Below are 16,646 nucleotides of genomic sequence, written 5' to 3'. Positions count from 1 at the left end.
ACCGTCGAGGAGTTCTCTTCACTATCCCTCGTCTTCATCACCAGACCCTTAATACAGACACAATCCATCTAGGTGGAAAGTTCTCATCAATACAAATTTATGAAGTCCAAACACGAGGTAGCTACTGTGAACCGTCGAGGAGTTCTCTTCACTGTTCCTCGTCTTCATCACCAGACTCTTAATACAGTCACAACCCATATAGGTGGAAAGTACTCATCAATACAAATTAATCAAGCCCAAACAAAAGGTGACTGCTGTAAATCGTTGACGAGTTCCATCGTCTGTGTATCGGCTCCATCATCAGACCAACTCCAAACCTTCATAAAGTACTTGTGGTTTAAAATACCTTATGGAAACACTAACAAACGCACTAGCCGTCTCTACAACTTTCGAAAGTTCCCCTCAATTTCTCCAGGATGCCATCATCAGATCCTGACATGAAAAAAATGGGACCACCCTGGAAGTAAACCCTTCAAAACAAAAAAAGAATTTTCAAAATCGGTCCATAATTGACGGAATTATCGCTGGACATACATAAAAAAAAAAAAAAAAAACATACATACAGCCGAACGTAGAACCTCCTCCTTTTTGGAAGTCGGTTCAAAAATCTAAAAAATGTTTTGATAGGACTTTTCATTAAGTATCAGAGCCGTGATAGCCCAGTGGATATGACCTCTGTCTCTGATTTCGGAGGGTGTGGGTTCGAATTCGGTCCAGGGCATGCAACACCAACTTATCAGTTGTGTGCATTTTATGGAATTAAATATCACGTGTCTCAAACGGTGAAGGAAAAACATCGTGACTGTATTGAAAAGGATTTTTTCCAATTTGTACATAAAATGGCTAATCTAATAAAAATGTGCCTACTCTAGTCAAAAAAGTGCCTCATTAATTATTCATTCATTGTTAACCCACATTCGGCTCACTGTTGAGCTAGAGTCTCCTCTCAGTATGAGAGGGGTTAGGCCAATAGTCCACCACGCTGGCCCAATGCGGATTGGCAGACTTCACACACGCAGAGAATTAAGAAAATTCTCTGGTATGCAGGTTTCCTCACGATGTTTTCCTTCACCTTTTGAGACATATTTAACTTCTTAAAATGCACAAAACTGAAAAGTTGGAAGTGCTTGCCTCGGACCGGATTCCAACCCACACACTCCGGAATCAGAGGCTGTTATATCTGGGCTATCACGGCTTTTAAATGCCTACTCTAGTCAAACACTAGTGCACGCTACAGACTGTCGTAAATTACAGGAACTCAGTCAAATCCCAGAATTAGGAATCAGGATATTACATTTATAATTTTTCCTTATCCTCTTTAAAATTATACAGGACATTAGAAAACGGAAAGCGGACATCCACAAAACTTGCTAAAACAATAAAAAAAGTGAAATTATACCATTCTATTTCATCCATATGTAATTCGTATTCAATAAATTATTGAAATACACTCAAAATTTACAAAACTGTCGCTTTCTTTGGCGATTATTCAAATGTTTTGCCAAATTCCGAACCACGCCCATAAAAAAAGACAAATATAAGAGAAAATAATCTTATTTAATATCCTGTTTTTTGCCGCCATTTTACAATATAACCTTTACGTACATATTTTTAAAGTCCACAGCTTTCATCAACGAATGTAAAGAATTTGCCAAACGAAATTAAACTCAGTCCCTTTCAAATAAAAGTAGTATTTTCTTTGTTCCACAACTATACACACTGTCTTGAATTTTTCTATAGAAATATAGACTCTATGTTAATGGAATAGGGTTGATTTTCATTTGTGTTGCGATGAGAGAATGGCCTACAATTTTGAAGTCATAGGAAGTTGCAACCCAGCTTTCTTCAGATCTTGTCACTCAGTTAGGCTTCATCTCTCGCGAGCTTTGCACTTAAAAAAAAAATAAAAAAAAAGAAATTTAAAAAATTATTGTGACAGTGTTTAGTCTGTGGTACAGTGATCTATGACTTAATTTGTGTGGTGACTTTTTTTTTTGAAGTGGATTCTTGTTTTTTCGGGCTACCTGAATAATGGTGAGTTTTTTTTTACAGTGTATGTTATAATTATTTTTAAATTAATTATAATATTTACGTAAAAGTAATTTTCAGCATAAAAGAAAAATTCATATTTTTTTTAAATAGTTAAATATTTTTTTTTATTATTGTAATAAATTCCATCATAATAACCTTACTGCTCAAGCATGACTCTATAAAGATTTAAGCACAGATTAATAGTAAACTGTACACTTGGCTTTGACTCACCACTCTCCTCCTGAGTGGGATGGCGGGTTTTTGTGGCAATATTTGACACTACAATTTCCACAATCAAAATATGTTATTTGTAATATGAACCAAGTTGTATTATGACGTAGTATCATAGTCGTGGTCGAGTCCTTGGGCCTGACAAAAAAACTTACTTTTGTTTATGAATTTTCGATTAAAGTCCAGACATAAAGTTGGTTGATGGTCAGGGCACGTTGAGAAATTTTTGATTTTAGGTTCAATCCCCGACCGATTGAGATTTTCTTAATTGGTCCAGGCTGGCTGGTGGGAGGCTTCGGCCGTGGCTAGTTACCGGCAAAGACCGCAAGTGATTTAGCGCTCCGGTGAGACTGTAGTCAAGGGCTAACTTGTAAAGTATAATAAAAAAAAATGGTTTCTTCATCATTAGGTTCCTTGCAAGTTGATTTGGGTGTTTCCGAATACGCTTATAAGTATCTAAATACCCATATAAAGCACTGGGACTGGTCATAAATCTATACTTATAATAAATCTGTAAAGAGGTCAATTTTGTACATGAAATATATTTCCAAAATAACTATCAGGGGGTGATTAGTGATCGATACTGATGCCAAAAATGCAATCAGTATAATTTTTGTCTGTCTTACTGTCTGTATGTTCGGTATAGAAACAAAAACTACTGGACAGATTTTAACGAAACTTGGTACAATTACTCTTCATACTCCTGGGCATGTTATAGTATACTTTTCATCACGCTACGATCAATAGGAGCGGAGCAGTGAAGGGAAATGTTGGGAAAACGGGAGAAGTTACTCCATTTTTACAGCGATACTACTGTAAGGGCTGGATTAAAGATGTCTAAGGGCAGACGAAGTTGCGAGCGTTCTCCTAGTAACTAAATAAAAATGGCAAAATAAGGGTTCCCTGTTGACTGCGGAACCTTAAAAATGGATCAGTTCCCACTATTTTGAGTTAAGAATAGTTAATTGTATATTCATTGTAAGTGAAGAAGACTTCACTTTCACTCGGTTGTGTAAAAATTAACATAGCGACTAGTTAGACAACTTTCCTCAAACAGAAATATGTATTTGCCGACTTTCATACCCGCAGTAACCTATAGGTTGAGAAGAAAAATTGGTGGTTCGACTTAAATAGTTTTTTTTTTATTTTAAACATTTATTTGTAGGCTAAATTAGTCTAAAAATGTCGGAATTATTATTAAGATGAAATGTATATAAATCTATACTAATGCTGAAGAGTTTGTTTGAACGCGCTAATCTCATGAACTACCTACTGGTCCGATTTGAAAAATTCTTTCAGTCTTAGATAGCCTATTTATCGAGGAAGGCTATAGGCTATATATTATCCCCGTATTTCTACGGGAACGGGAACTACACGGGTGAAACCGCGCGGAGTCTGCTAGTAGGTATCTTATAAAAATCTTGTCTTATGTTGTCTGTTCTCATAACTATATTTTGTAGTCGTTGGTTTTTGTAGCCAAATCTGCGATTCATAATATATGAATCGCAGATTTGGCTTGCTAAATATTCAACTTTCATATGAAAAAAGGTCATAAAAAGTTTTCCTACCTATCCTCCTCACCCTTTAACTAAGTCTAGGTCATTCCTCATGATCACATAAAAAATATTTCTTAACAAAACGACCAAAGATTATTATTTTTTTTCATTCTTTCTAATGGGGAAAAGGCAAAGGTATTACACCTTACAGCCATGTCTTCAGTAAATAATATTTACAATGGGTGTACAACCCACGTCTACTATAATGTTAAATATTTACAGAAATTATTTTAAAAAACAAACAAACACACAAACTTTACCCCATACAATTGCAAAGTAAGACGGAACTGTTAAAGGGTATACAACCGGATATGTAGATTAAAAAAAAAGTGTTTAAACTTGTAACTGTGTAGAAATCGCTAATTACTCACACAGGTTAGCTTTGCAAAGAAAGTGGAACAAACAGATAAATAAACATACCACGTCCTGGTCCTTGCATTCATCAATAATAATTAACAACTTTAAACACTACATGGACTTAGGTATTTAAGGACAATGAGTCCAATGATGGGGGGTCGACTGATGATAATGAATCATCAGTCGACCCCCCACCAGGTGGACTGACGACATCAAGCGAGTCGCTGACATTCGCTGGATGCAGGCGGCTCAGGATCGTGATGTTTGGAAGTGCCTACAAAAGGCCTATGTCCTGCAGTGGACTCCATCGGCTGATATAATGATGATTATTAGACGACGAAATTTGATGAACAACCATTGATTGCAAATTGATATAATCCGACCATGGTCAGTGAATAATCGACGTCAATCAACGACAAAGTCAAGGCCAAACCACAGAATACAGAAGGTTCTGATAGACTTGAGCATTACCTTGTAACAGAACATCGATCATTCGCCATTTTTATATTTGTTGAACAGAACAACAAGTCGAGCCAAGCATAGAGCCAAATATTGCTAAGAACATCGTGAGAATTCTTTTTTTTTCAATCAATCAATCAATTTATTTATTTGCAGATATATGCATACAGGTGGTCGGTTAATTAATATATATAATGATAATTGTAAATTAATCTATATATATATAAATGAATTTCGTTAGTCTCGCTAAAACTCGAAAACGGCTGAACGGATTTATCTTATCTTGGTCTTCAAATGTTCGTGGAGGTATAGGGAAGGTTTAAAAGGTGAGAAAAATTAGAATAATTGCCGGGAAAACCATAAAAACAACCCTTTTCTATTTCCCATACAAACGTTTAAGAGTCAAGGGGTAGGGTATGGTAGGGGTAGAGTAATGTAGAGTAGGGATAGGGAAGAAGTGCACATAAGTCAAAGCGAAGCTTGATAATAATTAATATGTAGATTATTATATTCTAGCGAACGCTCAAGCAAAGGGGATGATGACTAGGTTTGAATATATTGATTTTTATGTTTTAGCGTCCTTACATACAGTTTTAACTTCCTTACATTAAATGTGACATTTTTTAATATGTGAACTATAAACAACGCACAAAAATGTTAGTAATTTTGTTTAAACGCCGATCTAACGATCATTATTTACCTACGACGTCATTAATTCGTACCATTTTGTATGGGGCGTTATTCAGGGATCCGCGGCAGCGCCGCAAATCTGACACTTTAAATCCCCGTAGCTCCGAAAGTAATGATCGCAGATACCCTGTTACTTTTACAAAATTGCTTTACTATTAGCATACTCTTAATTTATATACAATTTAAAAAACTGTCATCATCCCTAATCTGCTCGCTAAAATGTTCTCGTATTTTTCTGTGTTGTAACATTCGAATGAATGCTCATTACAAGTGAATGCTAAAGTCTGTCAGAACCTTCACTTCAGGTACAAGCAACGTTTATTCTGTGATAACAATGTTCATTATAAAAATATCATTTATTTCAAGTAGGCTCAGTTTACAAGCACGTTTGAAACGTCAGTTGACTATTTGTAAAGATTCTACCACCGGTTCGGAAGGCAGGTTCTGCTGAGAAGATACCGGCAAGAAACTCAACAGTTGCTCTTAAAAAAATCATACAGTATTATAATTTACAATTGATAACAATTACAATTTCTTATAGTTTTACTTCCTGTGTGAAGGTGGAAGCTGATCCAATGGCCTTCAAGCATCGTTATCAATTATTATTAAGAAACGTGTGCAGCAGGCTAACTATCTTTGACGTATGCTAGTTGACATATACGAGATTGAGATTCTATGTAACAAATGTCATCCGGTGCTTACTGGTGGTTATCATACAGTAGATAAATGACATTTCTCAATTGATACATTATTTATTTTAATATTATAAACCTACTAATATTATAAATGCGAAAGTTTGTATGGATGTTTGGTACATCCAAACATCCATACAAACTTTCGCGTTTGGATGTTTGTTACTCTATAACGCCGCTACTACTGAAGCGATTTAGCTGAAATTTGGAATGGAAATAGATTTTACTCTGGGTTAACACATAGGCTACTTTTTATCCCGAAAAAATCCATGGTTTTCCGATATTTGAGAAAACTGATGATTTTGATGATATGAATGTTTGTTACTCTTTCACGCCTCGACTACTGAACCGAATTAGCTGAAATTTGGTATTGAGATATACTATAGCCCTGATTAACACATAGACTACTTTTTATCCCGGAAAAATCCATGGTTCCGGACGTCCGCTAGTAGGTTGATAATAAAGAACAAAATAGTGAATAGGCCAGTTGATCATAACATATGTACATAATAACCATGTTATTTGGAAATCGACTTTCGCCGAACATTCGCTGCGAAATTAATTACAACTTGCGCAGTTAATTGTGTTAATGGCTTTGCAGCAGATGTGATAGCTTGATAGATTTACATAGCTATTTATTTATATAGCCTGATATATATCTCAGTTTATGAATGCTATGCTACCATAGGTACCTATAACCTAAATACGATAACCAACAGGTTACAATATTATTTTTGACTACTCTTGCTCGAAAACACTGTCATATTACCACTCCACAGCGGGGCTAAACAAGCATTTCAGCCTCTAGGGGCTAAATTAATTTTGTTTTTTTAAATTCTTGTCTGTTACGAGTACTAGCCAAGTACTAGCCTACTGTAAAACGGAGGAGGTTTTATTCGAAAATAGAATCATTATAGGTAAGGCCCTGATTGTTTAGAAAAATGAATAAAAAACATTAAATTGGAATTAAATGCAGCGTTATTGTCTATGGAATGCGTTAATTTTTTTATTTAATTTTAATTGTGTTGCGAATACAGTGAGATTTGAAGACATGGGACATCCTTTACGGTGTAATACCTTTGCCTTTTGCTTATATAAAAGAAAAATAAAATTAAAAAGCGAGAATTTAAAAAAACAATTGGCGTGAATTGAACACTTGATTTTTTTCAATTAAAATAAATCACTGAATATTGTACTAAACTATTTTATTTTCTCGCAATCGTAATGAAAAGCAGAGTGTAACACGTGGGGCTAAACCCATTATAAACTCGGTTTCTATTTAGGCGGCCAAAAAATACCTCGTATATAATGGGTCTTTTTAGCCCCTTGTATAACAATCTACTATTATTTAATTAGGCCAACAATCTAAAATTTCGTATATAGGTACTACAAGTTATAGTTCATCCCACAGCTGGGCAAAGGGCCCTTCCTATTTATTGTTGCGCGGGTCCAGAATGTACCTTCGAAGGAAATTAGATCGTATTTCCATCTGCCTTTTTCTTTTTTCATCCCTTGGGTACCACGATGTTGCTATACTACTCCATTTGTCGTTTGGTCTTCTTGTTATGTCTTGCCCAGTTCCATTTTTGTTATTTTTCAGATCACTGCTGCCAAATCTATATATATAAAAGAAAATCGTGTTAGTTACTCCACTTATAACTCAAGAACGGCTGAACCGATTTAGCAGTTAGCTGAAAATTGGTAGGGAGGTAGTTTAGAGCCAGGAGAATGACATAGGATACTTTTTACTTTTTTTTTATACTTTTTTTTTACGGATAGGGTAGGGTAGAGTAGGGGTAGGGTAGGGGTAGTTTAATATAAAATGCATTCCAAATTCAATATACCTTAACAATATTAATTCTGCATAGTACCTAGGTGATTGAAGGATCCGAAACATACCAATTCTAAATTAAAAATTGTTTATTTTAAAAACTTAATAATTGCTTAATTCACAGCCATTTTTTTACTTCACGTGAACCTGAATTTACAGTAAACAATAAATAGCACATCAAACTAAAGTCCGATATTTGTCTTTAAACCGATCTAATTGCTTTCACTCACAATTTTCCTGGTGTATATCTCATTACCTTAATACAGAGATAGAAATGGTTTTACTTTCGGTTTTAATATTATAAATCATGGTTTTTAATTAAAGAAACTGCAAGGTAAAAGTACTTTTTCATTATTTTTACTAAATGCGTACCACCAAGCGATTTAGCGTTCCGGTACGATGCCGCATAAATACCGTCATGGGTATAGAGCAGGGGCTGCTGCCATCTTAGGCTGCATCATCACTTACCATCAGGTGAGATTGCGGTCAAGGGCTCTTTTTTTGTTCTTAAGTTAGCCCTTGAGTACAATCTCACGGCGGTACGTCTTCGCCGGTAGGGTAACTAGCCACGGCCGAAGCCTCCCATCAGCCAAAACTTTTTTTTTATCTCACCTGATGGTAAGTGATGATGCAGTTTAAGATAGAAGCGGGCTAACTTGTTAGGAGGATGAAAATCCACACCCCTTTCGGTTTCTACACGACATCGTACCGGAACGCTAAATGGCTTGGCTTCCTTGCCGGTAATTAGCCACGGCTAATTCCTGCCACCAGCCAGACCTGGACCAATTAAGAAAACCTCAATCGACCCAACCGGGGAACGAACCCAGGACCCAGGACCCAGAACCCAGGATCCACCGCGCATACGAATAATTTAAATGAAAAGGATTCTTGTTGACCTACAGAGCTCTAAAAATGACTCAATTACTTTACGTAACAATTATAATAACTATATACAAAGTATGTCGTAATTGTGAATACATTACTTTTACTTTGCTTATAAGTATTTTTTTATGCGGAAGTCCGCAGACACCTTTCCAAATATAGTTATTTCGCAACACCATCCTTTGTTGCTTTGTTTATTTAATACTACCAAACGCCCGCGACTTCGTACGCGTGGAAATCACTATAAACTTTCAACCCCTAATTCACCACTTTAAGGGTTGAATTTGAAAAATTCTTGAATCACATTATATTTCGTATATTTTTCATGATAAATGAACAAATTTTTAAAACTGTAACTCTAAAGTGAAGGACTTTCTATACAATCTTTCAACCCCTATTTCACCCGCTTCTCTTTTTATTTTAAGGTCAAAAAGTACCCTATGTTTTGCTCCAAAGTCCCATTTACCATTATACCAAAATTCATCTTGATCGGTTCAGCCGTTTAGTCGTGAAAAGGCAACACACAGACAGACAGACTTACTTACAAATACTACTAAAAATGCACATAACAGAATATTCCTTCATCATCATTATTATCATCATCTACTGCCTCAGACTAATTAGATAAAGACCTGCCTCGCAAGACATTATTTTTCTGTCAAAGGATATGATCGACGATCTTATGCGATTATAAACACTGTCTCTATAGAATCGATGTTTCATAGTTTACAATCGTGTCCGTCGGTTAAAAACCTCCGTAAAAATACCTTTTTGTGTAGTTAAATGGTGTAAAAAACGAACCATAACTGCTTGTTAGTATAAGATATGTATGAAATCTTAGCTCATTTTCCTTAGAAAATGGCAGAAAATTTTGTTCGTGAATTTGGGCGTGATACTAGTCCTTATGTATTTAGTCTGAGTCTACTGCTGAACACAAGCCTCTTGCATGGACTTCCAATCACAACTATCTCGAGCCGCCAGCATCCAGGCTCCCTGCAACCCGCTTGATGTCCTCAGTCCACCTGGTGGGGGGTCGACCAACACTGCGCTTTCCAATGCGGGGTCACCCAGCACCTTGGGACCCCAACGTCCAACGGCTCTTCGAATGTGGCCTGCCCATTGCCACTTCGACTTCATGACTCGTTGAGTTACATCAGTGACTTTGGTTCCTTCTTCAATACAGGTTCCTAAAACCTAATGATTCTTTAAGGCTTTATGATTATGAATTCCACGCGGACGAAATCGTAATCGTCCTCTTTTGTATTATTTATAACGATTATCACTGACAGGTATATTGTAGCCAATAGACCTGATATAGTGCTAGTCGATCGGTCAGTCGTGCAATAGTTGTTCATAGTTCCACATGACGATAATATGGTTAAAGCAGAAAAGGAGAAAGTATCGAAATACTTGGACCTTGCTCACCTGATTACCTTTATGTGGAATGTTGAGTCAACTATTATTGTTCCGATAGTTGTTTCAGTCAATGGTCTTATAGCGAAAAGCTTCGACCAACACCTTAAGAAGCTTTCGCTTAACTGTTGGATCAAGAGTCGGATACAGAAGGCAGTGACTCTTGAGACGGCGCGTATTGTGAGGAGGTTCCTCACTCTGGAGCCCTGAGCACCGGTTGCTTGGGCACTCAAATGTTAACGGGAGGGATGGTTCTTACACGTCAGCCTTTTGAGTTTGAAGACGTTGAAGCTCTTTACTTGCTTACAAAAAGCTAGGCTTTCGTAGTCAGATAAATTACCAAAAATCGGTCAAACTTCGGTCACGGTCGTAGCGTGATGACTTTCCATTAGATAGCATTCACGAAGCGATATATTAATATAACTTTCCTACCAATATCACTTTCTATAACTCGTGTTCGTCTTTTCTCTTTAGAGATATTATGACGTCAGATTTGACCGAATTTAGAAAATATACGTATGCGTATTTTTTTTTACAAGTTAGCCCTTGACTACAATCTCACCTGATGGTAAGTAATGATGCAGTCTAAGATGGAAGCTGTCTAACTTGTTAAAAGGAGGATGAAAATCCACACCCCTTTTGGTTTCTACACGGCATCGCACCGGAACGTTAAATCGCTTGACGTCTTTGTCGGTAGGGTGGTAACTAGCCACGGCCGTAGCCTCCCACCAGCCAGACCTGGACCAATTAAGAAAACCTTAATCTGCCCAGCCGGGGATCGAACCCAGAACCTCCGTCTTGTAAATCCACCGCGCATACCACTGCGCCACGGAAGCCGTCAAACTTTTACTATTATTTTCTTGAATGTTTAAGCCATGATAGCCCAGTGGATATGACCTCTGCCTTCGATACAGAGGACGTAGATTCGAATCCGGCCCGGGGCATGCAAGTGCATTTTAAGAAATTAAATATCACGTGTCTCAATTGGTACAGGAAAAACTTCTTGAGGAAATCTGCATACCTGTGAATTTTCTCAATTTTCTGCGTGTGTGAAGTCTGCCAATCCGCATTGGGCCAGCATGGTGGACTAATCCCTCTCATTCTGATAGGAGACTCGTGCTCAACATGGGCCGATGGTTTGTTAATGATTGTAAACGCGCGGTACCTTGAGGCATTTCGTAATGTCGAAATGTGAGGTGAATTATCTTCACGCTTCGTCGCGGTGAGTAACAACCTCCAATCCGGTCATTGTCACCGAATGGTGACGACGACTTTACTTAATCTATCTATATTTATAACTAGCTAACGCCGCGCAGGTTTACCCGCGTGGTTCCCGTTCCCGTAGGAGTATATGGATAATATATAACCTATAGCCTTCCTCGATAAATGGGCTATCTAACACTGGAAGAATTTTTCAAATCGGATTAGTAGTTTCTGAGATTAGCGCGTTCAATCAAACAAACTCTTCAGCTTTAAAATATTAGTATAGATAAATCTGTAGAGATTTCAATTCTGTACATGAAATATATTTCCAAAATAACTATCAGGGGTGATTAGTGATCGATACTGATACCAAAAATGCAATCATTAAAATTTTTGTCTGTCTGTCTGTATGTTTGGTGTAGAAACGAAAACTACTGGACGGATTTTAACGTAACTTGGTACAAATATTCTCCATACTCCTGGACAGGTTATAGTATACTTTTCATCACGCTACGATCAATAGGAGCAGAGCAGTGAAGGGAAATGTTGGGAAAACGGGAGAAGTTACTGCATTTTTACAGCGATACTACTGTAAGGGCTGGATTGAAGAGCCACTAGTCTATACTAATATTATAAAGAGGAAAGATTTGTTTGTTTGTTTGCATTGGATAGGCTCTGAAACTACTGATTACTTTCACTGTTTGGAAGCTAAACTATCCCTGAGTGCTTTAGGCTCATTGACTTCTTCTATTAAATTATAAGGTATCTATATTAATATTATAAAGCTGAAAAGTTTGTTTGTGTGTTTGCTTGAATTCTTTCAGTGTTAGATAGCCCATTTAACGAGGAAGGCTATAGGCTATATATTATCCCCGTATTCTTACGGGAATGGGAACCACGCGAGCGAAACCGCGCGGCGTCAGCTATTTTAATAAAATTTTAACAACTGTGAATTTTAAATTCTTTTGAATAAACAACGTTAAAAAAAGACGTGATAGCCCAGTGGATATGACCTCTGCCTCCTATTCCGGAGGGTGTAGGTTCGAATCCGGTCCGGGGCATGCACCTCCAACTTTTCAGTTGTGTGTATTTTAAGAAATCAAATATCACGTGTCTCAAACGGTGAAGGAAAACATCGTGAGGAAACCTGCACTTTAACCTTTCTTAATTCTCTGCGTGTGTGAAGTCTGTCAATCCGCATTGGGCCAGCGTGGTGGACTAACCTAACCCCTCTCGTTCTGAGAGGAGACTCGAGCTCAGCAGTGAGCATATGGGTTGATAACGACGAAACAACGTTAAAAGCTTTATGTTGACATGAAGCCCGCTTACAACGTGCTTACGTCACATATGTATATATACATATATATAAAGCCTCGAGCAACTCATACCTGTCTAGAAAGTTTGTCTGCAGTTCCGTCATCAACGGAAGTCGGCAATCAGGTTTCCGGAGATGCCGATATGTACCCCGGTGAGACTGGGTCTTACACATTACACATTAGTTTTGATTAGTGAAACTAGATGGCGCTAGTGGTTGGTTGGATCACGCTATTAATTGACCCATAGTTAATGAAGCCTACGACGCCTCTTTTACAAAGGCTTTGTCAGCTTTTACCAACGATTTTATACTATTAGATATGTTACGTGCATACAAATCACCACAAAAAGTGATTTGAATCTTGCGACTCCACTAAGCGCAAAAAATTGTGTTTATGTGCATTACATATTTGTGTATATATACTTTTTACTTCCTGAACATACAACTCGACATTGTATACAATATTTTAATAATTTGTTAAAATAACTTTAAATGCGACTTAATGGAATTAAAACAATAATTAGCCACCATTGTTCGTCTCAGTGTCAACGCGCTAGTGACATATCTATCAGCATAAAATCTTTGGCATGTACTTCTACCACAGGTAAATAGTAGCCCACTATGAAGATTGAACTGTGGTGCCTTCCTAATGTACCTAATAGGTTTCAAGGTTCCAGATCCTCAATGTTCCAAATATTAAGCATTTTATACTAGGAAACGCCCGCGCCTTCGTCCGCGTGGAATTCAGTTTTTCACAATTCCCATAGATTTTTTCGAGATGAAAAATAGCCCATATGTTAATCCAGAATAAAATCTATTTCCATTGCAAATTTCAGCCAAATCGCTTCAGTAGCCGTAGCGTAAAGGAGAAACAAACATACACACATACAAACTTTTGCCTTTATAATATTAGTGTGATTTTGCTCTGCATAATATGATTCGCTCTTCAATTTCGAACGAAGTTTAAGGGTGTCTAGCTTAAAGCTACCACGACGTTAAGGGTCTAGCGACAGGGCTTATGACGCCCCTCGGCTTCATCCCCGTAGTTTCCGTTCCCATGAGAATACGGAGATAAAATATAGCCTATAATACTCTCAAATAACGTAACTTTCTACTGGTAAAATAATTTTCAAAATCAGTGCAGTGGATCCAGAGATTAGCCCCTACAAACTCAATCTTTACCTCTATGAATGAGTACTAGCCAACGCCCAGCAGTTTCACCCACGTAGTTCCCATTCCCGTGAGAGTATGAGGATAAAATATACCCTATGACACTCACAAATAACGTGACTTTCTACTGGTAAAAGAATTTTCAAAATCGGTTCAGTGGGTCCAGAGATTATCCCCTACAAACTCAATCTTTACCTCTATGAATGAGTACTAGCCAACGCCCAGCAGTTTCACCCACGTAGTTCTCATTCCCGTGAGAGCATGAGGATAAAATATACCCTATGACACTCACAAATAACGTGACTTTCTACTGGTAAAAGAATTTTCAAAATCGGTTCAGTGGGTCCAGAGATTATCCCCTACAAACACAATCTTTACCTCTATGAATGAGCACTAGCCAACGCCCAGCAGTTTCACTCACGTAGTTCCCATTCCCGTGAGAGTAGGAGGATAAAATATACCCTATGACACTCACAAATAACGTGACTTTCTACTGGTAAAAGAATTTTCAAAATCGGTTCAGTAGATCCAGAGATTACCATACAATACCAAAACACAAACGCTACCTTTTTATAATGATTAGTATAGATATACATAGATATCTTTGATCAGTACGAACTTGGCCTCTATCCGTGCGTAGTTGGGATGACATCTTACTTTCCACTGCACGTCGCTCACAGAGGTCATCGACCCGCGGAGGCTGTATAGAGTAGACAGGTGGCGTGAGATCTATGACTCTGAAAGTGAACCTTACTGTGAGAGTTGAAGTCGATGTAGGTAATAATTTCACAAAAATATGTTTTTTTTATTGTCTATTTGAAGGTTATTGAACAATTTAAGACCATTTCAAAAAAGTGTCAACTAACCTATTACTAGCGAATGCCCGTGAAGTATATTTTAACCGACTTTAAAAAAGGAGGAGGTTCTCAATAAAACGCTTGTTTGTATTTTGTGTTTGTTACCTTATAACTTCGTCATTTATTAACCAATTTTGAAAATTATTTATTTATTTAAAAGAGTGTACTTCCAGATTGGTCCCATTTAATTTACACGAAAATGGGTTTAGTAATTTTGTGGTAAAGTAAGTGAATAATTAATGAGTGGCATTTACGGTCACTATGTTGAGACCACAGAGTAAAGATCGTACAGAGTGAGTCCTTACAAGCAACATGGTGAAGCCGGTGAAACACATAACAATAAACGTCACTCGTCTTCTTGACATCCGCATATGCAAACTTTTTTCATAATTTGTGCTTCAAAATTTAACACTAACAACAATTACGTAAATTAATATAATAATCAATAATTATCAATAAAAAAAAAAACACTTGCAACTTTTTCTTGAATAATATTGAATTGAATATTGAAACTGACTCGAATGTATTCGTTTTTGAATTTTGTATTTGGAGCGGCTACGACACCGTCGTGTTCCGCAGTGAAAGTCGCGTGAAAAATATCGTCTTTATTTTGATACCCATATTGTAATATCGGTTTCAAAAGCTCAAAAAAGTACGCGTTAACGTACAATATAGGTACCTACGTCACAGAAAACATATGTCTACGTATATGTCTTTTGTCAAGGGATTTTACGCGGCCAAAGTCGCGGCGCGTCTAGTATGTAAATATAATAGTAAACACAATGATTTATGTTGAAACAACCTGTTTAGTTCAACATTCCGCCAGTGAAAGTGCCAGGTGCTAAAGTCTCACGGATATGTCAATATTACACTGTTGAAGCGATTAGCAGACTATACCTACCTACAAGCCGTGATAGCCCAGTGGATATAACCTCTGACTTAGAATTGGAGGGCGTAGGTTAGAGTTATATGTATTTAAAAAATAAATATCTCGTGTGTCAAACGGTGAAAGAAAAACATCGTAAGGAAACCTGCATACTAGAGAATTTTCTTAATTCTCTGCGTGTGTGAAGTCTGCCAATCTGCATTGGGCCAGCGTGGTGGACTATTGGCCTAACCCAACATTCAGAGGGTACAAGTGATATTTCATCATCATCATTATCAACCTCGGACCAATTATTGTATAGGACCTGCCTCGCTAGGCGTTACTTTTCTGTCAAAGTATATGATCAACGATCTAATGCGATTATAGAAACTGTCTCTATAGTATCGATGTTAAATAGTTGTAATCGTGTTAGTCGGTTAAAGAGCTCCGTAAAAATACCTTTTTGTGTAATTGAATTGTGTAAAAAACTTCTAGTTTAGTTTAGTTTATGATGATATAATCGTTTTCGTTAAATGACAGACAATTTTGTTCGTGACTATGAGTGCGATACAGGTCCTTCTATAATGGGGATGATGACTAGGTTTGAATATATTGATTTTTATGATACATTCGGGTAAATAAAGTCAATGTTAACTAATTTATACATAAAAAGCAACGATTGTCTGGATATTTGCAAAATAAATGAGATTATAAAATTTCAAAATCTATTAAAAATATTTTATCGTAATTAGATGAAAATTCATACAGTTTTAGCTTCCTTACATTAAAAGTGACATTTTTTAATATATGAACTATAAACATAAACGCAGAAATAACAAAGATATTAGTAATTTTGTTTAAACGCCCATACAAATCTAACGATCATTAATTGCCTACGACGTCATAAGTTCGTACCATTTTGTATGGGGCGTATTTCATTGATCCGCGGCAGCGTCGCAAATCTGACCCTTTAAATCCCTGTAGCTCCGCAAGTAATGATCGCAGATACCCTGTTACTTTTACAAAATTTCTTTACTATAGCGTACTCTTAATTTATATACAATTTAAAAAACTGTCAACATCCCTATTTTAAA

General features: G+C 37.0%; 1 protein-coding gene across 1 annotated transcript in view; it reads left to right on the top strand.

Annotated features, from left to right (window-relative positions):
* The first annotated feature begins 1,858 nt into the window (after nt 1-1,858).
* Nucleotides 1,859-16,646, top strand: part of LOC112046155 (atrophin-1-like) — a 33,654-nt gene continuing 18,866 nt past the window's right edge. Inside the window, exon 1 of the mRNA XM_052890223.1 lies at nt 1,859-2,034. Within this exon, the coding sequence (XP_052746183.1) occupies nt 2,032-2,034 (3 nt within the window). The 5' untranslated portion in view covers nt 1,859-2,031. The remainder of the gene's footprint in view (nt 2,035-16,646) is intronic.

Source organism: Bicyclus anynana, chromosome 27, assembly GCF_947172395.1.
Source record: "Bicyclus anynana chromosome 27, ilBicAnyn1.1, whole genome shotgun sequence".
NCBI lineage: Eukaryota > Metazoa > Arthropoda > Insecta > Lepidoptera > Nymphalidae > Bicyclus > Bicyclus anynana.
This window is presented reverse-complemented; position numbering and strand designations above follow the sequence as displayed.